Genomic DNA, 16,731 nt, shown 5'->3' with positions numbered 1-16,731 from the left:
TCAAGTTTAAATTATATTGCCTTGGAGATTGCTATGTTAAAATTTGTGCTTCATATGAAGTGTAAACTGTAGCCTCTAGTCGGTCCTTCTGAGCAGAACTCGAACGGAAATCAGGCTTATGGACGTTAATGAATTCGTCTCTTACACTTGTTGGCAACTTGTGTTTCTGTTGCAAGAACTTTTTTGTGTAAGATTATTGAGAGAACAATCTTCTAAATCTTCTTAAACCAACGCCAAAAGACCTACCGAGGACAGTGCTGACTTCCTGGCATTCAAAACTCACATGACAAATGATAAATGTGACCTGTAGCCGGTGCCAAGGACAAAGTACAGTAAATGTAGCATTACATGGATGCCGCCATTATGAGGGACCGTCTTTATCTCTACGATCACTTCATCATAGCTAGTTCTACAGATTAAAGATTAAAATTATCATGAAGATCAAGTCAACTGCGTTTGAGCAATAAATGTAGCAGTAGTGAAAATTGCATTGGCCAAATAAACCAAACACTGAAAAAAAAATAATCTCTTTTTGTTAATCTCTAAAATCTAAATCTTAAGTGTTTACACTGGAAAAGCTGCATGCAAAGCAAACAATAGAACAAACGAATGAACGGAGACAAAGGGAGGACATGTGGACAATAAGAGCTGGAATTCATTTCAATTCTCTGTTTAATTTGTATAGCAGTTTTAACAATGGACATTCAGAGCAGATTTATAGAAATAAAAAATGGAGAATAAAAATGATCCTTATTTTAATCTTGATGTATTTTAGACCGTATGAGGAAGAACCCATCTTCATTGGGTGACACCGGTGAGTGTGAAAATGAAAGCCCAGAGCCTGGAGCTGAAGGCCACTGCACCACTCTGACAGACTCTATAAAAGATATCCTTAAATCCGTTAAAAATATTGTCATTACTAATATGAAAGACCACTTAGATTGTACCAGCTCCAGTTGGATTCCGCTTCATTAAGTATTCAGACATTCTAAGATGTGATGCCAACTACATGTGGTCTTTGAGGGCGACAACTTCCTCATCAGTACACAATTGTCGGACTGAATATTTATAATCACACCCTCCAGTGTCACCCAAATGAGGATGAGGCTTACTTTTGAGTCTGGTTCCTATCAAGGTTTCTTCCTCTTCCATCTAAGAGAGTTTTTCCTCAGGCTTGTTCATTGATAAATTGGGATAAATACAAACACGTTTAAAGTAGGGTCTAATATTAATCTAGAATTTGACTATTATATTCATCTCTGTATAATATTAAAATTCTTTATATTATGTTGCTTATGTTTTGTAAAGCTGCTATGAGACAACGTCCATTGTAAAACGCGCTATACAAATAAATTTCAGTTGAACTGAACTGGACTTACTTGGGTCCCCAATGCCTAATTTTGTGTCATTTCTGGGCCCTGGCACCTTTAAACATACACTTAAACTTAAAAAACACTATTAACGCTAGATTAGACATAATTACGCCACATCATCCAAAATGATGCTAAAACACATAATTGATGCATAACAAACGCTCATACTGTATACTGTTTTATACTGCTTATGTTGTTTTTTTTTCCTCCTAAGAAAAAGGATGATCATAGACATGATTAGAATAACTGAACTTTTTCCAGCCAGCTGTTGTTGAAGCAGCTATTGGATAAAATTAGATCTGACTCATATTTAATGCATCGTGAAGAACACAAGTCACGATGTCGATACTGAAATGCCAAACATGTCTACCTGTAACAAACATGCAGTATTTCTACTTAAAACTCTACTTAAAATGAATGCTTACTGTAGGATATCAGAATTGCTATTAATGCTGATGATGTAGAGATGTTTTGTTGATGATAATCTTAATGCAGCTACAAGAAACATGGTCAAAAGTATGTCCTAGCCAGTATTGGGGGGGGGCTTGGAACGGACCGGTGGGGTAAAAGGAGGCATGAAGAAAGAGAAATACAGAATAACAAGGGCTAGGGAATCACCTGTAGGAGTCAAGGTTACTGACATGTAGGTTGTGTTGATCTCACTTGGGATATTATCAAGCAGTGGTATGAACACTGCTATTGTTTCCATTAACCTTGTGGACATTCCATCCCTTTAAGAGATTATAGATGGTGATTTGTAGCCTGGGTTTCTGTGGCTGAATGTACTACTCTGATTAAACACCTTCATAGTGATGACCATGTTGTTGTGAGATTTAAACAGCCTCTTCGTCTGCGTTGCATAGAAATCAGAGACTGCTCTTTTGGACTGTTCAAACTAGACTCCAATTATAGGAGTGTTGCCCTTCAGCCTTCCAGGAAAATCTATATATATATCAGAGTGCTGAAAAGGACACACTGTCCAAACAGTGACTTGAGGAGAATAATGTGTGGCTGCTTTGTTGCGGTCATGCGGTCATGCCAGTCCAGTCTTACATGCACTTTGTGGAGTTGTAAAAGGTGTATGTATATATGAAGGTGTATCTTCAGTCTCTGTCATACTTTGTATAAGTACAGTAGGAGTCTGCTTTCTTGGCATTTCTGTTATTTGCAGATTATGTCATTATCTCGGTGTTGTCTGACACGCCTGTTCATGGTTTGATGATGAAGCAGTAGGTTGAAGTCTGTAGCCATGACGCTTCTTCATATGAAGGGAGAAGGGCTTGTGTGTCTGTGAGAGCTCAAGCTGTATTTCTGGTGAAGGTGTTGGTGTTCTCTCATGTTTTTTTTAATGTGAAACCTCAATTTAGAACTTGTATTAAATGTATCATTCTCTTTAAGAACGTTCTTAATCTGCTCACTGTGGTCTACTTCCTGATCTGCTCCATCCATCCATCCATCCATCCATCAGATCATCCATAACCATCCAAACCTCCAGTTATACATCCAATCGTCTGCCTATGAGTAAAGATCTTTTCATCTATTCTCTATAAACAAATTGACATTCAGGTCCATTTAATTGTCCTCAATGTTTTTCCCCCGGATCATTAGCAGGAATGCTGGTTATATTTTTCCATAGTGGATTAGAAGTGTTTTTCCAGCTAGAGAAAGTCCAGCAGTATGATGAAATTCCTTCAAAGCTTATTACTATGTTCTAATACTAATAATAACAACACACAGCCCTATTTTCATTACCCTTTTACTTCATTAATAAATACCATTTTGTACAATCATGTTCATTTTCCATGTGAGAAGACAATGTAAAAACAGACAGAACAAAAAGGATCGAAAAATTCTGAATCATACACACGAATGCGAGACCTTTCCTTTAAAAACTTGATATTTTTTGCCCTTAAAAAAAACAACAAAAAAAAAAACCTCACAAAGGTATCACTAACCACATGCCAGTAGGAAAATCACTGCTGAGATTCTCTACGGTAATTAGAACCAGATGTAGCATTTAAAATGATTCTAGAGCACTAAAATAATGCACCGGTATCCTACGTGGGTTAGAGAGTAATAGAAGGTAAGGGAATAATTGATATAATTAAGGCGCACACATCATCTTTGAGTTTTAATAATATTACAAATGACACTAGGGTTGTACTGTGTAATGTTTCAGAGTTGTGTTCCCCTGTAATCAGAGCTAGCTGTAACACTAACAGTGCTGTGGAGAGCTGATGGGAGCCAACGACCCATCTGACGTCATTTTTATACATGTATACATCAGCTTTACACTGAGGAGGTTTGTCCCTGTCTGAATTTGTCTGAATTGCTAGATTTTAGCTGTAGCTGTGACTATGCGGCGTTAGAGGCATGAAAGTCGAATCGGAATCCGTCTTTTCTTTGGAATGCCAGTTGCAATGGAGAGAAGAAGAAAAAAAAACCCAGACAAAGCAAGTTAAAGTTGTTTTGCAGCTCAGCAGCACTATTTTATAAATAAACAGAATTCATCCTATAAAGATGCACTACATGGGCCAAAGTATATGAACACCTGTCTATCACTTCCATAGTTGTCACAATGTTGAAAGCAAGTGTCTTCCCTTCGCAGTAATCAAGAAGCCTAGCCCAAATGGGTCTGGGATGCATATGGCTACATCGCACTTTAATGAGAACGCAACAGTGCGATGTCTAATCGTTAAAGCTGGAAAATATACAATCATAGTTAATTTGTTTGGAATTGCGTCACCAGGTTATTGGATAAAGTTGATGCTATAACAACAAAGATGAAAGCTTCTGCTTTACATAGTCTCATTTCTCACCCTTTATCTCTTTCGTTTATATGTTATTGTTAGCAGAACACACGATTAAATACAGCCTGTAAAGATGCACGAACGCAGACTTCCTATAGTGGAAATGTATAAAATCTGATCTGGTCTTCGGAGACGCATTATTAATACCGGGTGTGAACGTGTGTGTGTCCAAGCTGTCCACTTGTCATCTGACCAGTCGTTGTTCTGAACTGATCTGTGGTTGTGATCTGTCTATGCGTCCAAAATCTCCACTTCTGATCAGACGTTGCTTGCTGAATCTAGACGAGAAATACATTTGAGTGTCCTGCTCAGAGTCCTGATCTAAACCCCATTCATAATAGAATCATAATCTAGTGGAAATCATTGGTGTGATGGTCAGGTGCTCACATACCTCTGGTCATATATTGTATAAATAACCACTTCAGCAAAAAAATAAAAAAAAAAAACTAGTGAAATTTTGACATTTCTGCTGAAGGGCTGACAAAGTAATCCTTTTTTTTTTTTGGACCCATATCTTTGTCTTTCTATGAAACAGGCTTGACTCCATTCCCGCTTGACCTTTACTCAGTTTAATACAGTTTGGCATTAACGATTTTGCTTGCTCACAACGTTCCCCATACCGACTTGATTCGATTCCAAATTCCTGGACTAAACATTCTATATATATTATATAGTGTATATAATTACTTTACAATATTTCAGTCATTTGCTGTTTTTTGCACAATTCTATATATTATCCCAAGGACCTGCTGCTAAGAAACTGAGTTCATTCTAATGTTACTGCACGAAATATTGTTTGAACATTGAGTATTTACATACAGTATATACACTGGTCGGTCGGCACTGTTCCTGTTACTGTCTTTTTTTTGGTATTGTCTTTTGTGTATTGTATATTTTGTACTTTTTTATTGTCTTGTAACTTTGTGTCTGCACTGTTTTTTGTCCTGCACTGTCTTGTCTGTCTTGTTTGTCTTGTCCTGCACTGTTTGAACCAGGTTGCACAGTTGCACTTTATGTGGCTATAGGACTACTTACATGTCCTTAGCCCTGACTTTGTTTTATGTAGCACCATGATCCTGGAGAAACGTCTCATTTCACTGTGTACTTGCAACAACTATATATGGTTGAAATGACAATAAAAGCTACTTGACTTGACTTGACTTGATTCTGAAGACAAAAAAAAATCATAGCAGCACTGAAGAGAGAAACGAAAACATGCTTTGAGTTTCTTTCAGAACCTTGGGTCAAAAAAATAGAACAATAAAAATCCTGCACAGTGTGTTACTATTTTGAAATAAAACTTTAAAAGAAGCTATAATTTTGCTGATAATGTTTCTAGTATAACTGGGACAATTGAACCCCAACAGGATCAGATTAGAGGCTTGATGTTTGGAGCTGTGTTTGCTGTACAGGCTGAGGCTGAGGCTCGGGCTCACAGTCTTTCACACTGCCGTCGTTTCGCATGTACATGAGGAACAGAGTCACTGTGGCGAATGTGGTGGCATTGACTGGGAAAGCTCTGAGAAGAGTAGAGGTCAGACCTCGACTAAAAACCCTCCAGCCCTCTCTCTGCCAGCTCTGACGGACACAGTCCATAATTCCGTTGTATTTATATTCTCCGCCTACGCCATCTGCCTGGAGGCGGGACTTAATAACATCCACTGGATAGGTAGATAACCAGGAAGCAATCCCAGACATGCCCCCTGCGAAGAGCAGCTTGGGAATGATGTACAGGTCATCCGCTTCGCATCCCAGTGAACGCGTCAGGACGTCGTATGCCAGGAAATACACTCCGAATCCTGGCGTCTCACGGATAATGGTGGTCAGCATGCCACGGTTGATGCCCCTAATGCCTTCTTTCTTGTAGATGCGAACTAAGCAGTCCAGCGAGTTCTTGTACATCTTCCTAGAAGACTTCTTCTCTCCTGTGCCTTGCAGCTGCATGCGAGTCTTGGCTAGCTCCATTGGGCAACAAATGACGCACTGGATAGCCCCGGCTGCAGCGCCTGCCAGAAACTGGTTAAGAGGGGTATCCTTGCCCAACATGCGCATTGCGTTGCCTTGTACACCAAATACGATGGCGTTGATGAAAGTCAGGCCCATCATTGGAGAGCCAATACCTTTGTAGAGCCCAAAAATCTGTAATAAATGACAGATTAAACAAACAGGAAATGAAGTGTAAGAGAAGGAATCCTACTGTTAGAGATGAACAAGGAGCAAAATATAACAGACCTACGAAAGTAGGCATGATGTGTGTTTAGTTTCAGTGAGCTGAGCATCCATTTATCTCAGAGCTAGTCATTTTGTAGATAAAAATTCAACATTCATTTTAGCAACAACATTTTCAAATAACAGACAATATCTTAAAAGGAACAAGGATATTATGTTTTAACAGCTTATACAATCTGCCATAATGCAACAAATTCAGCATGGCAGGTCTTAACCTGACTGAACCGTGAGAAGCAGCCATATGGCTAAGTCTTTTATCAAGCTACCGACCAGGAAGAAACCACTAAAATCTTAACAGAGCAGACATCATGATACAGTTCTTTTAATATCTGCATTTAATTCCTTCATCAAGATATTCCACAAGCACATCTCGGATAAGTGTGGCATGTTTATCTTGGAGAGTGAACAAGATAGCACGACATCAGAGCTTAAATTTAGCTCTCCGCATGTTGTCCTTGCTTACACTGACTCCTAAAATATCAACTGTAGCAATGTGCAAACCTGCACTGCAAAGACCTTGCTGGAAGATTTCTCTTTCATTTTCTGCACTAAATTAGAGAATTAGCATCATCACTAGAAAATAAAAACAATAATAAATGAAAATGATACTCACAGATTCTTGATGAACAATAGACTGGAAGCAGTGGTACGTTCCGCGATACAGGGGCTTGTCCACATTTTGTACCTGAAGTCTCACCTGAGAGTTGGATTTCCACAATTATAACCAGACTTTAAGAGCGAACGTCACGTTCACAACACACTCTACATGAACATGTAGCAAATGAGCAACATTAACTGAAACTTCGAATCAAATGGTGGGTAAAAAAATACACAACACAACATTTTAAACAGCATGAAATTTAAGAGTCTGCTGTGTAGTGAATAAAAACAGGGATTATTGAGTGCTATGTCGTAGCTGAGGGATGAAAATAAATCAATGAAAACCCAAAACACGCCATGTTCGAATGGAAATGAAAAAATTCACCTTGACTGTACTTACTAGGTTACCAATCCGTGCAGGGGTTGTAAATCCCTCACCCTCATCTACAACAAAGTAACACTTATGCCGTGAAAGACAGCCCCTGTAGCAGGGTTTACAAAGAAAAACAAAAAAAAAGGCAGGACAGCGGCTATGAAACACATCGTATCTCAAAGCTCTGGACCCGCTCTCTGTGGCGGTTAGAAACTAGAACAATTTCATTTCATGATCATGATCATAATACTGAGCTAACGTCTTTGTGAATACTGTTTTCTATAATTATTAATGCTGTACAGTATTTCCCCAACATTTCACAAGAAATCACGGATCAGGATCAGATTTCTGTCAATATCCTGTATTGATATGTACTGTCAACTGATATTTTAGTATTTGATTGATTGACATGATGCGAAAATTAAGACTGATCCGAGATCAAGATTGTACTGACGTTAATCGTGCCCTAAAAAGGACGGACACACACACGCACGTGCACAGAAGTGGAACAGTGTTCAGTTACGCTCTGAGGCAGAGCTGGGAGTCTTTCACACGTGTCTGTATGTGCGCGTGTGTGCGCATATTCATTTTTTCTATGAGGAAGGTCATACTTCAGAGAGCATTCGAAAACAATAAGAAATGATCATGACATCTAATCTGTGGTTGGAACAAACAATACATTACTGTGAGACCAAAATAACAAATATAAAAAGAGCTCAGCCGATGCTTTGTGTGTGACCCTGTAACCCACAACCAAACCCTCAAGCCAACTTGTGTGATGGATAGGGTTGGGTTTTTTTGTGTTTTATTAAGGAAACCCCACAGAAATGTTGTCCTAGTTTCAATACACGGTTATTAACTTTATGTTTCAATACACGGTTATGAATTTGTTCACTCTAGAATTTTCTGCTGTGACAGAATAACAGATAATCGCGTATGTCCAGCATCAACATTATCCAAAAAAAAAAAAAAAGGTGAACTCACCTTAACGGTATCAAAAGGATGTCCAACCAACACACCAGCAGCACCTGTAACAAGACATTAGCAATGAATATTCTACCTGTATAAAGAAAACAATAACTTAATGCTCTTTCTGCCCTCTTCCGCATACCTCCCTTTGACCATTAATAAGTTCATATAAACTCCATGACTTTCTCCCAACTTTACGTCTAGACATGATCACACAGTGTTCTCTAGATCCTGGCTGGGTCGTTCCAGACTGGCAGGATGCAACCCCTTATACCTTTCATGTCTAATGCTGTTTGAATATCAAACATATCCTACTAAACTGCAAAGCCTTTGATTACGACCACACAGCGGTTTTAGTCCCAGCTTAACTTCTGTCTTGTACTGAGCCTGAATGTCTTGGATAGTTTTGTCAAGTGTAGGCCTATATCTGGTCTCGCTGTGAAATAGTCTTGTTGCTGACATGGCGGTAAAAAGCAGTAAATCAATTAACTTGACCTGACAAATGCACACAACTGGCTAGTGTTGGTGTGATTGACAGTTTTTCATCCCTCCCTTGCCATTCATTCAAATCAAACTATCAATCATCTGAAGATCTGTAAATAGGGCAAATGCTTTTCGGCTGCATCACTCAGGACCATGATTTTATTTTTACTAAAGGTTTTTTATTTATTTAATAATTAATTAATTAAAATTGATTCTACTATCTTCTTGGTAAATTTCTGGCCATCGGTGCTTAACACATTTCTGTTCAAACGCATTTGTGTACGATGGACTTTGTTATAGTTATAAGATATCCTCATAATAAGCAAGCCAGAGAGACGGTTGCAGTGAACCTTGCAGGAACCAAATTCAAAAGGGAACCCATCCTCCTCTGGGTGACACCCGATAACGGGATCATAAATTGTTACACTTCCACAATTCGATACTATCAAGATGGTCGTACAGCTCTGAATGCGTTAATATTATTATTATTATTTTTTTTTTAAGTGTACAGTATATATTGAATAACTGGTGCATCTTGGGCATATTAAGTGCAATATTATCCATATGAAATGATCCACAGTAATCATTAGTATGTATGAAATTTACAGCATACCACGGTAAGCTAGTTAGAAACTAATACGCTGTACACTTGACATAAATATCCGTATGTTTGCATTTGTGCTTGATTTGCTGAGCAATGCCAGGGACTCTGATGTCCTTGGGATATACAAATGAGTGAGTGTGTTGGCAGTGTGAGCTCTCTTTAGGCTGCACAGTAGGCAGATAAAAGGACGACAATTTTGATTGGCTGGCTAGAGATCAGCAGAGAGAGAGAAGACAGATGTGTAATCAGTACTCCTTTGAGTTTAATGCAAACTATGACTATTAAAACAGCATCAGATTTTCACAAGTTTTATTTCTCTCTGCTTTGTGCTCTGATGTACAGTTTATACACTTAGGATTAAAATATGATGATAGTGCAATAGGAAAGCGTTAAGAAAATAAAGAAAAACATTTTTTGTGTGTGTAGTCCTGGGAAAGTTATGGTGTCAAGGCATGTACGGATATGTGGAATAGACCTGGGCGGAAAATTACAGGGCATACAAGTTTGTTGCAACTTCAAAGTTTTTTTTTTCCATATCAACCCTGGGGGAAAAATTTACTATGTTGGGAAAAAAGTTGCATTCATGATTCAGTTTGGCAGATTTACAATTACAATTAATCACGATTTCAGCTTGAGAAAAATAAGTTTAATCACTATATATATATATATATATATATATATATATATATATATATATATATATATATATATATATATATATATATATGTGTGTGTGTGTAATTATTACATTTCATACCATTATAGAAGTCCAGATGAAATGGAAAACAAGCAGATGGCTTCACCCACTGCTATGCTGGTGTTTAGTATAGCTTGTGATTCACACTGTTAGATATAAACACTTACCTCCCATACATCCTGCTGCAAAGTCCAATGCCATTCCTTAATGTTAGTTTCAAGTGACTGGAAAAAAATTAAGATTTTTTAAACTTTTTTTTTAAAGATTTTTATAATTTTTTTTTTTTTTACTGCACAACCAAAAGATGCTCGGACTTGCGTTTCATGCCTGTCTCAAGTAGCAGTCTATTCTAGTACTTTCTGAATGGAGCTCACAGAGAGAAGCCGAGTCCATATTTAAGGACGAGTTTGAGCCAATAGACTCGAGTGAACTCAGGCAACACCCCTAACTGCCCACTGGCGCGTGCGCCTATGGGTTTGTCTCAAACCGAGATTTAACACTGTAATTACTGCCATATTTTTTAAACCTGCTTTCACATCTACAGTGTTAGAGCAAAACTGATACTGGTATTTTGTTTACTCTTTGGTTTTCGTTTAACAACAACAACTAATGTTGAATGAGTGGCATGTAGTTTAGTTCCTAAGGAGTTCTTGGTTGCATTATTATAAACTGTTGTAGAAAGGGCATTATTTACATTTACACTATTTACTGTAGAGTGTCACCCAAATGAGGATGAGGTCCCCTTCTAAGCCTCATGTCCTCTCAGGGAGTTTTCCCTTGCCGCCGTCGCCTCCGGCTTGCTCATTAGGGATAGGGATAGATATATAGTACCATCAATTTTAAGCTAATCTTTTTTAAAATAATTTTAAACTTTAATTGTATTTCTTTATTTTTCTTATTTTCTTCTTCTTCTTCTTCTTCTTCTTCTTCTTATTATTATTATTATTATTAAATATTTATTTCTTTTTCTCTCTCTTCTGTTTCCATACTTCTGTAAAGCTGCTTTGAGACAATGGGAAATTGTTAAAAGCTCTATACGATTAAGTTGAATTTCAAAAAATGTAATTAAAAAAATGTAGGACATTACTCTTTTCATGGTGTTAAAAAAAAAGGTAAATAAACCTTTGGCAAGTGCACGCGGGAATAACAAAGTGTTCAAGAACTGGGAACACAGAGCTCATGCTAAGATAAATAATTATAGAAGTAACTAGCTTTAAACATTTTGTTTATCATGTGCATTGCTCGTTTATTTATTTATTTATTTATTTATTTATTTATTTATTGGCAGTTCCAAATACATCACTGCAGGGCTACAGCTCTGTCATTATTTTGACTCAGTACAACCTTAAATACATACTCAAAATGTCACTGCTAGAAAATCCCATAGAACCATTTGCATATTCAACAATTTGTGCTGCTCATTTTGCATATCCAACTACTATTATGTTATAGGAAGTAGAAGTATTTAGGAGGATCTGACAATTAAAACTGAAGATTATAAAACAGAATGCAGATTTATCAGAACAGAAATTAATAGTTGGCACCATGACTGAATGGGAGCATTTCTACAATACTATACTCTTAAGAAAATAGAGAAAAAGTAATTTTAGTGGGGAGTCCGGGCCACACAAAGTTATGGATAGAATACGTTTTATTACTTATTTATTGTTATATTATTATTAATTATTGTACCGACAATATATCACCACAACAATGTATCACCGACTGGCTTTTGAGAACAGTGGTGATCAGTGATTGATAAGTTAACTGCTAACTCATAACCAGCAGCTGCAATACATGTACAGCTGAAATATTGGATACAAACCAAGACTACTATTGTGTGACAACACTTGGAGGAAGGACCACATAATATTGATGTGACGGTCAGGTGTCCCACAAACCTTTGTCTACATAGTGTAATTCCACTATCAGTGCCCTCACATGACGTGTGCATTAGGGTTTCCTACAAACAGCTTAATCCCCAGTTAGTACACTGCATGCAGAACAAGTAGTCAATTTGACACGCGCCCTGTTGTGTGCAAAGACGGAATGCGCATTTGGCAGCTGCCCACGCGCTTCAGCCTGACCAGCGCGCGCGCTGCCAATAGACCATTTAACCATTTTCATGAAAAAGGAAGTTTTGCCAAAAAACGCCACAAAGTTGAATGTATTGGTGAAATAAAATGCTTTTAACCTGCTAACCACAATTTACAACCGTAACAACTACTATTACTACTACTACTAATAAACATGATCAATATAATCGTCGTTTTAATGTTTTAGACGTTTAGACCTTTGTTTGAGGTGACAGCTAAAACCAAAGCTAAAGCCAAATAAATACATTTTTATTTCAAAACCTAGCAATAAACTGTAAAATGTCAGTATTTTAATGGGAGGTTCAGCAGCTTAACAACTTAAACGCTGAACTTTACTACTTATAATAATAATAATACTAATAATGGCAATGGCATTTCTGTTTGCCATTTAATGTTCTTTCTAGTTAGCCAGCTAGCTAGCTACAGTAGAGGTGTGTCTGTTTATGGAGAGCAGATATGCATGTAGCAGACTTCATTGCCGGCTCTGTTGGAGGTAAATTCATTTCCTGTCTTTATACACGGTCTGCTTTATATCACGATAATAATCTACATTAAATATGTCGTCGAGGCGACGACAGTGTAATGGTTAGCATTTTCTCCTACTGGACTAATTCCCTGGACTGTTTCCAGTAGCTCCGTTAGCTTAGCGGTTTAGAGGTTAAATATGGCGAAGGCCGAGCTGTTAAAAGTCATCTATGTTTCTGTAGACAAAGTGTGTCTACAAATCTGTGCTTAAAGCTTGCGGAGTTTGTCATGTTTCCCTCCTGTTTTGTGGCGTTCAGGAGCTTTTGGCGTGGCAGTGGGCTATCCTCTGGACACAGTTAAGGTAATACTCAGTCAGAAATAAAGTGATTACTACATTACTGCTGTTTAATACTGTATTTGATCCAGGTTAGGATACAGACACAGAGGAAATTCGTTGGGGTTTGGCAGTGCATTCACACGACCGGCAGGAATGAAGGGGTATGTAATATGGACTAGTGTGTCATTTTTTTTTTTTTTATTATTGGTATGTTTTTAATAAGCTTCTACTGTATATTGACAGGTGTATGGCTTTTATAAAGGCATGTCGATGCCCATGACTACAGTGTCCATCAGCTCTTCTGTGGTGTTTGGCACATATAGGAATGCGCTTCAGGTGTTGCACCGCCTGAGGGGTAAAAGAGAAGATGCCCCCAGTCCCAAACACGATATCTTTCTAGCAGGCTTTGCTGGGGGAATTGCTCAGGTACCAACATCGTGTTCGGGTTGTTTGTCTGTTTATTTGTTTGTTTTTATCAAACACAGAGGGTTCACACAAATCTGCAGCACAGTGATGAAATACAGTAGATGTGCCTAATATGAAGCAATAAGTTTTTTGTTGTTGTTTGTTTTTAATACCATAGTCCTTTCTGAATTCTTGAATCTGATTGTTCAGAAGGTGTTGATTATTTAATACAGTAGGGACAGTAGTTTTGGCTTTAATTCAACTCACAAATCGTTAAACAATATTGGTGATATTGTTTCTATAGTAACAGATCAGTCACTGGGACTTGTACGGTGACCACCGATCATAATTAGAACCAGTTAATAATCGTTCGATCTGGTGTAGATTTTATTATAAAGCTTAATCAATTTTATTTTGACCATGGGGATGTCTTCAGACAAAAAGGTGTTTTTTACTGTAGTACAGTGATGAGAGGCAAATTCCCCCCCCCCCCCCCAAGGATTTCCTACACAATTTAAGGTATAATGCGCATCTCGCTTATCAGTTAATTAATTATAATATACATATGTGCATTTGTATGTGTGTGCGTGTGTTTATATATATATATATATATATATATATATATATATATATATATATATATATATATATATGAGTATATAAAGTTAATTCATAAAGTTAATTTATATAAAGTTAATTCAATAAAAATCATACCAAAAGTTCCAGACGTTACAGAAACCATCCTGTTCTGTTCATCAGCACATAAAAGGTTAGTTTTACATCTGTTTTGTGCTTTCCAGGTTTCAGTAATGTCTCCAGCGGACATTGTGAAAGTACGTCTTCAGTGTCAGACCCAACTATATCAGGGATCTGACTTCAAATCTAGGCCTAAATACCGCGGGCCTGTACACTGCCTTTTAACCATCGCCCGTGAGGAAGGAGTGCTGGGCCTTTACAAGGGAGCCGGAGCCTTGGCGTTAAGAGACGGTCCATCTTTCGCTACATACTTCCTTGTCTACAATACTGTCTGTGATCACCTGTCTCTGGACAAGAATGCTCAGCCTGGTAAAAGATCGCTGATTGTCCGATCGTGTGCTAATCAAAACTGTCAATAGTTTAGAGTCTATCCAGGATATACATACAATTATACTGTTAAACTCTAATATTTTCCTATACCTGTGTATATAAGAAAACAGAATTTTGCATTATGATAAACAATCGAAGATAGATTATAATAGGATCATGGTTTACTTAGACAAACAATTTATCCTCCTGTATAAATTAGTGTAAAATGTATGTAATGTCATCCTCAAGAAACTACATGGACACCTGACCAATCTTATTTCAAACACAGTGCTGTTTGAACATCCCGTTCCAGCTTTAATCCTACTGTTAATGAGATGATCCACTCTTCTGCGAAGGCTTTTCACTAGATTTTGAAGTGTAGCTGTGGGGATTTGTGTTTATTCAGGCACAAGAGCATTTGTGAGATCAGGCAGTGATGGACAAGGCTTGGGATGCATTTGGCATTTCAGTTCATGCCAAAAGTGTTTAGTGCGGCAGAGGTCAGGGCTCTGTGCCGGAAACTTTGTGGGAAAAACTGGAACCAACATTGGTTAAACAATCGTCTTCATGGAGCTCGCTTTATGCACAGGTGCATTGTCAGCTCCAGTGAGGGAAACTCTTATACAATTACGTAGCATATATAATTGAGTATTGCAACTTCCTAGCAACAGTTTAAGGAAGAACCACATACGGGTGTGAAAGTCAGATGTCCACAAACCTTTGGCCTTACATACATTATAATATACCATAAGCAACCAAAAAACATTTGCCTGTACAATTAATATACCATAGTGTCTAATAAGATGCTACATTTCCAAACACATTTTTCCAGAATGGAAGGTGGTGATGCTCGCTGGAGGATTAGCAGGGATGTGTGCCTGGAGCGTTGGGACCCCCATGGATGTTATAAAGGCTCGCTTACAGACTGACGGTGTGGGCAAGAGGCACTACAGAGGCTTTTTTCACTGCATAACCGAAAGCGTCCGAACTGAGGGAACCGGCGTTCTTTTTAAAGGCCTCGTGCTGAATTGTGTCCGCGCCTTTCCGGTCAACATGGCAGTTTTTGCCATGTACGAGCTAACCATCCGCTTTCTACAAACAAAATCGTAGTGTTGCTACATATCACATGACACGTATTATTATGTATAAACAGCAATGTCATGCCATGGGTGAGAATTCCGGGAAAATCATTCCTGTGTGAAAAATCTGGTATGATGGTGAGGTTTATTTCTAATCTTAACTTATTTGCATTGAATTGCAGTGACTACCTCTACTAAAATTTAATTCATATATTTCTATTTATTACATGTTGTGATCATTTCCTGGTAAAACTAACATTGCTGCTTCATATTGCACATTGTATTACATAACATATCATATGGAATTATTAATTTATTCATTTAAACACACCTCATGTGAGCTGAATAGTGATATGTTCTTTTGTTAAATGGGATCATTCTTGTCATTTTAACACGTATGTTTGACGGATACTACAAAACGTAACCGGAACAACCACTTTTGTCTTGAAAGTGTAAGACTGATCATGGTGTGTATGGGGAGTAGAGGTCTTCACGGGTCCACTTAGATCCAAAAACCCGAGGTCCGACCCGAGCGGGTTCGGGTCTAAAAGTTTGACGTGTGCCTTGGACACGGGTCGGGTATAATAATAGCAGCATCGGGTCTCTAGTAATTTAAAATGAATGTGTTTTTACCAAACGGACCCGAGAAGACCCGAACTACTGTATCTTGCGTGTGTGCATCGACTCGAGTCCTTTTCCAACCTCTCCTCTGTTTGCCAAGACTGCTTGCGACATGTGGCTGGTGACGTTTGGCTGGCGGTAAGCTCATTTTCGTTGAAACAGAACTGTCAATCAATTTTGATTCCACGCTGTAGCGGTTACTTTAGTGTAGAGTTATGGAACATTTGGGTCCAGTCGGGTTAAAAAAAAATGCTTCGGGTAGGGTACATTTTTTTAGACCTGAGAAGACCTCTAATGGGGAGCTCATGAGAACACCAAAGACACCAGATGATGAACAATAAATGCAACTTCACTCTATTCAGGCACTCGGCAGAAGATTCCAGCAGTCAGGATAAAGGACAAATGCTTGTCCTTTATCTGATTTAGGGCGCTTTCACACCTGCCTTGTTTAGTTCGGTTGAATCGTACCAGAGTTCGATTGCTCATTTGGTGCGGTTCGTTTGGGCAGGTGAGAATCCAGCAATC

The 16,731-nt window shown here is 38.1% G+C and overlaps 2 protein-coding genes across 5 annotated transcripts; one reads left to right on the top strand and one right to left on the bottom strand.

Annotated features, from left to right (window-relative positions):
• Positions 1-3,113: 3,113 nt before the first annotated feature.
• LOC113651312 (mitochondrial basic amino acids transporter) lies at positions 3,114-10,521 on the bottom strand. 3 transcript variants are annotated; one of them, XM_047821803.1, is made up of 5 exons: positions 10,453-10,470; positions 10,306-10,362; positions 8,370-8,413; positions 7,026-7,109; positions 3,114-6,322 (listed from the first exon to the last, which is right to left on the bottom strand). In XM_047821803.1, the coding sequence occupies exons 2-5, from the start codon at positions 10,337-10,339 to the stop codon at positions 5,558-5,560; spliced, it is 927 nt and encodes a 308-aa protein (XP_047677759.1). In that variant the 5' UTR covers positions 10,340-10,362; positions 10,453-10,470; the 3' UTR covers positions 3,114-5,557. The 3 variants fall into 3 exon arrangements, with proteins under 3 accessions (XP_047677759.1, XP_027015935.1, XP_027015937.1); XM_027160134.2 differs by having other exon boundaries at positions 10,306-10,521; XM_027160136.2 differs by lacking the exons at positions 8,370-8,413; positions 10,306-10,362; positions 10,453-10,470 and adding an exon at positions 7,413-7,597.
• A 1,688-nt stretch (positions 10,522-12,209) lies between these two features.
• On the top strand, positions 12,210-15,798 carry slc25a47b (solute carrier family 25 member 47b). 2 transcript variants are annotated; one of them, XM_047821948.1, is made up of 7 exons: positions 12,336-12,354; positions 12,639-12,727; positions 13,017-13,060; positions 13,126-13,197; positions 13,280-13,462; positions 14,242-14,506; positions 15,339-15,798. In XM_047821948.1, the coding sequence occupies exons 2-7, from the start codon at positions 12,691-12,693 to the stop codon at positions 15,614-15,616; spliced, it is 879 nt and encodes a 292-aa protein (XP_047677904.1). In that variant the 5' UTR covers positions 12,336-12,354; positions 12,639-12,690; the 3' UTR covers positions 15,617-15,798. The 2 variants fall into 2 exon arrangements, with proteins under 2 accessions (XP_027015470.1, XP_047677904.1); XM_027159669.2 differs by having other exon boundaries at positions 12,210-12,727.
• Positions 15,799-16,731: the final 933 nt, after the last annotated feature.

Source organism: Tachysurus fulvidraco, chromosome 12, assembly GCF_022655615.1.
Source record: "Tachysurus fulvidraco isolate hzauxx_2018 chromosome 12, HZAU_PFXX_2.0, whole genome shotgun sequence".
Lineage (NCBI taxonomy): Eukaryota > Metazoa > Chordata > Actinopteri > Siluriformes > Bagridae > Tachysurus > Tachysurus fulvidraco.
This window is presented reverse-complemented; position numbering and strand designations above follow the sequence as displayed.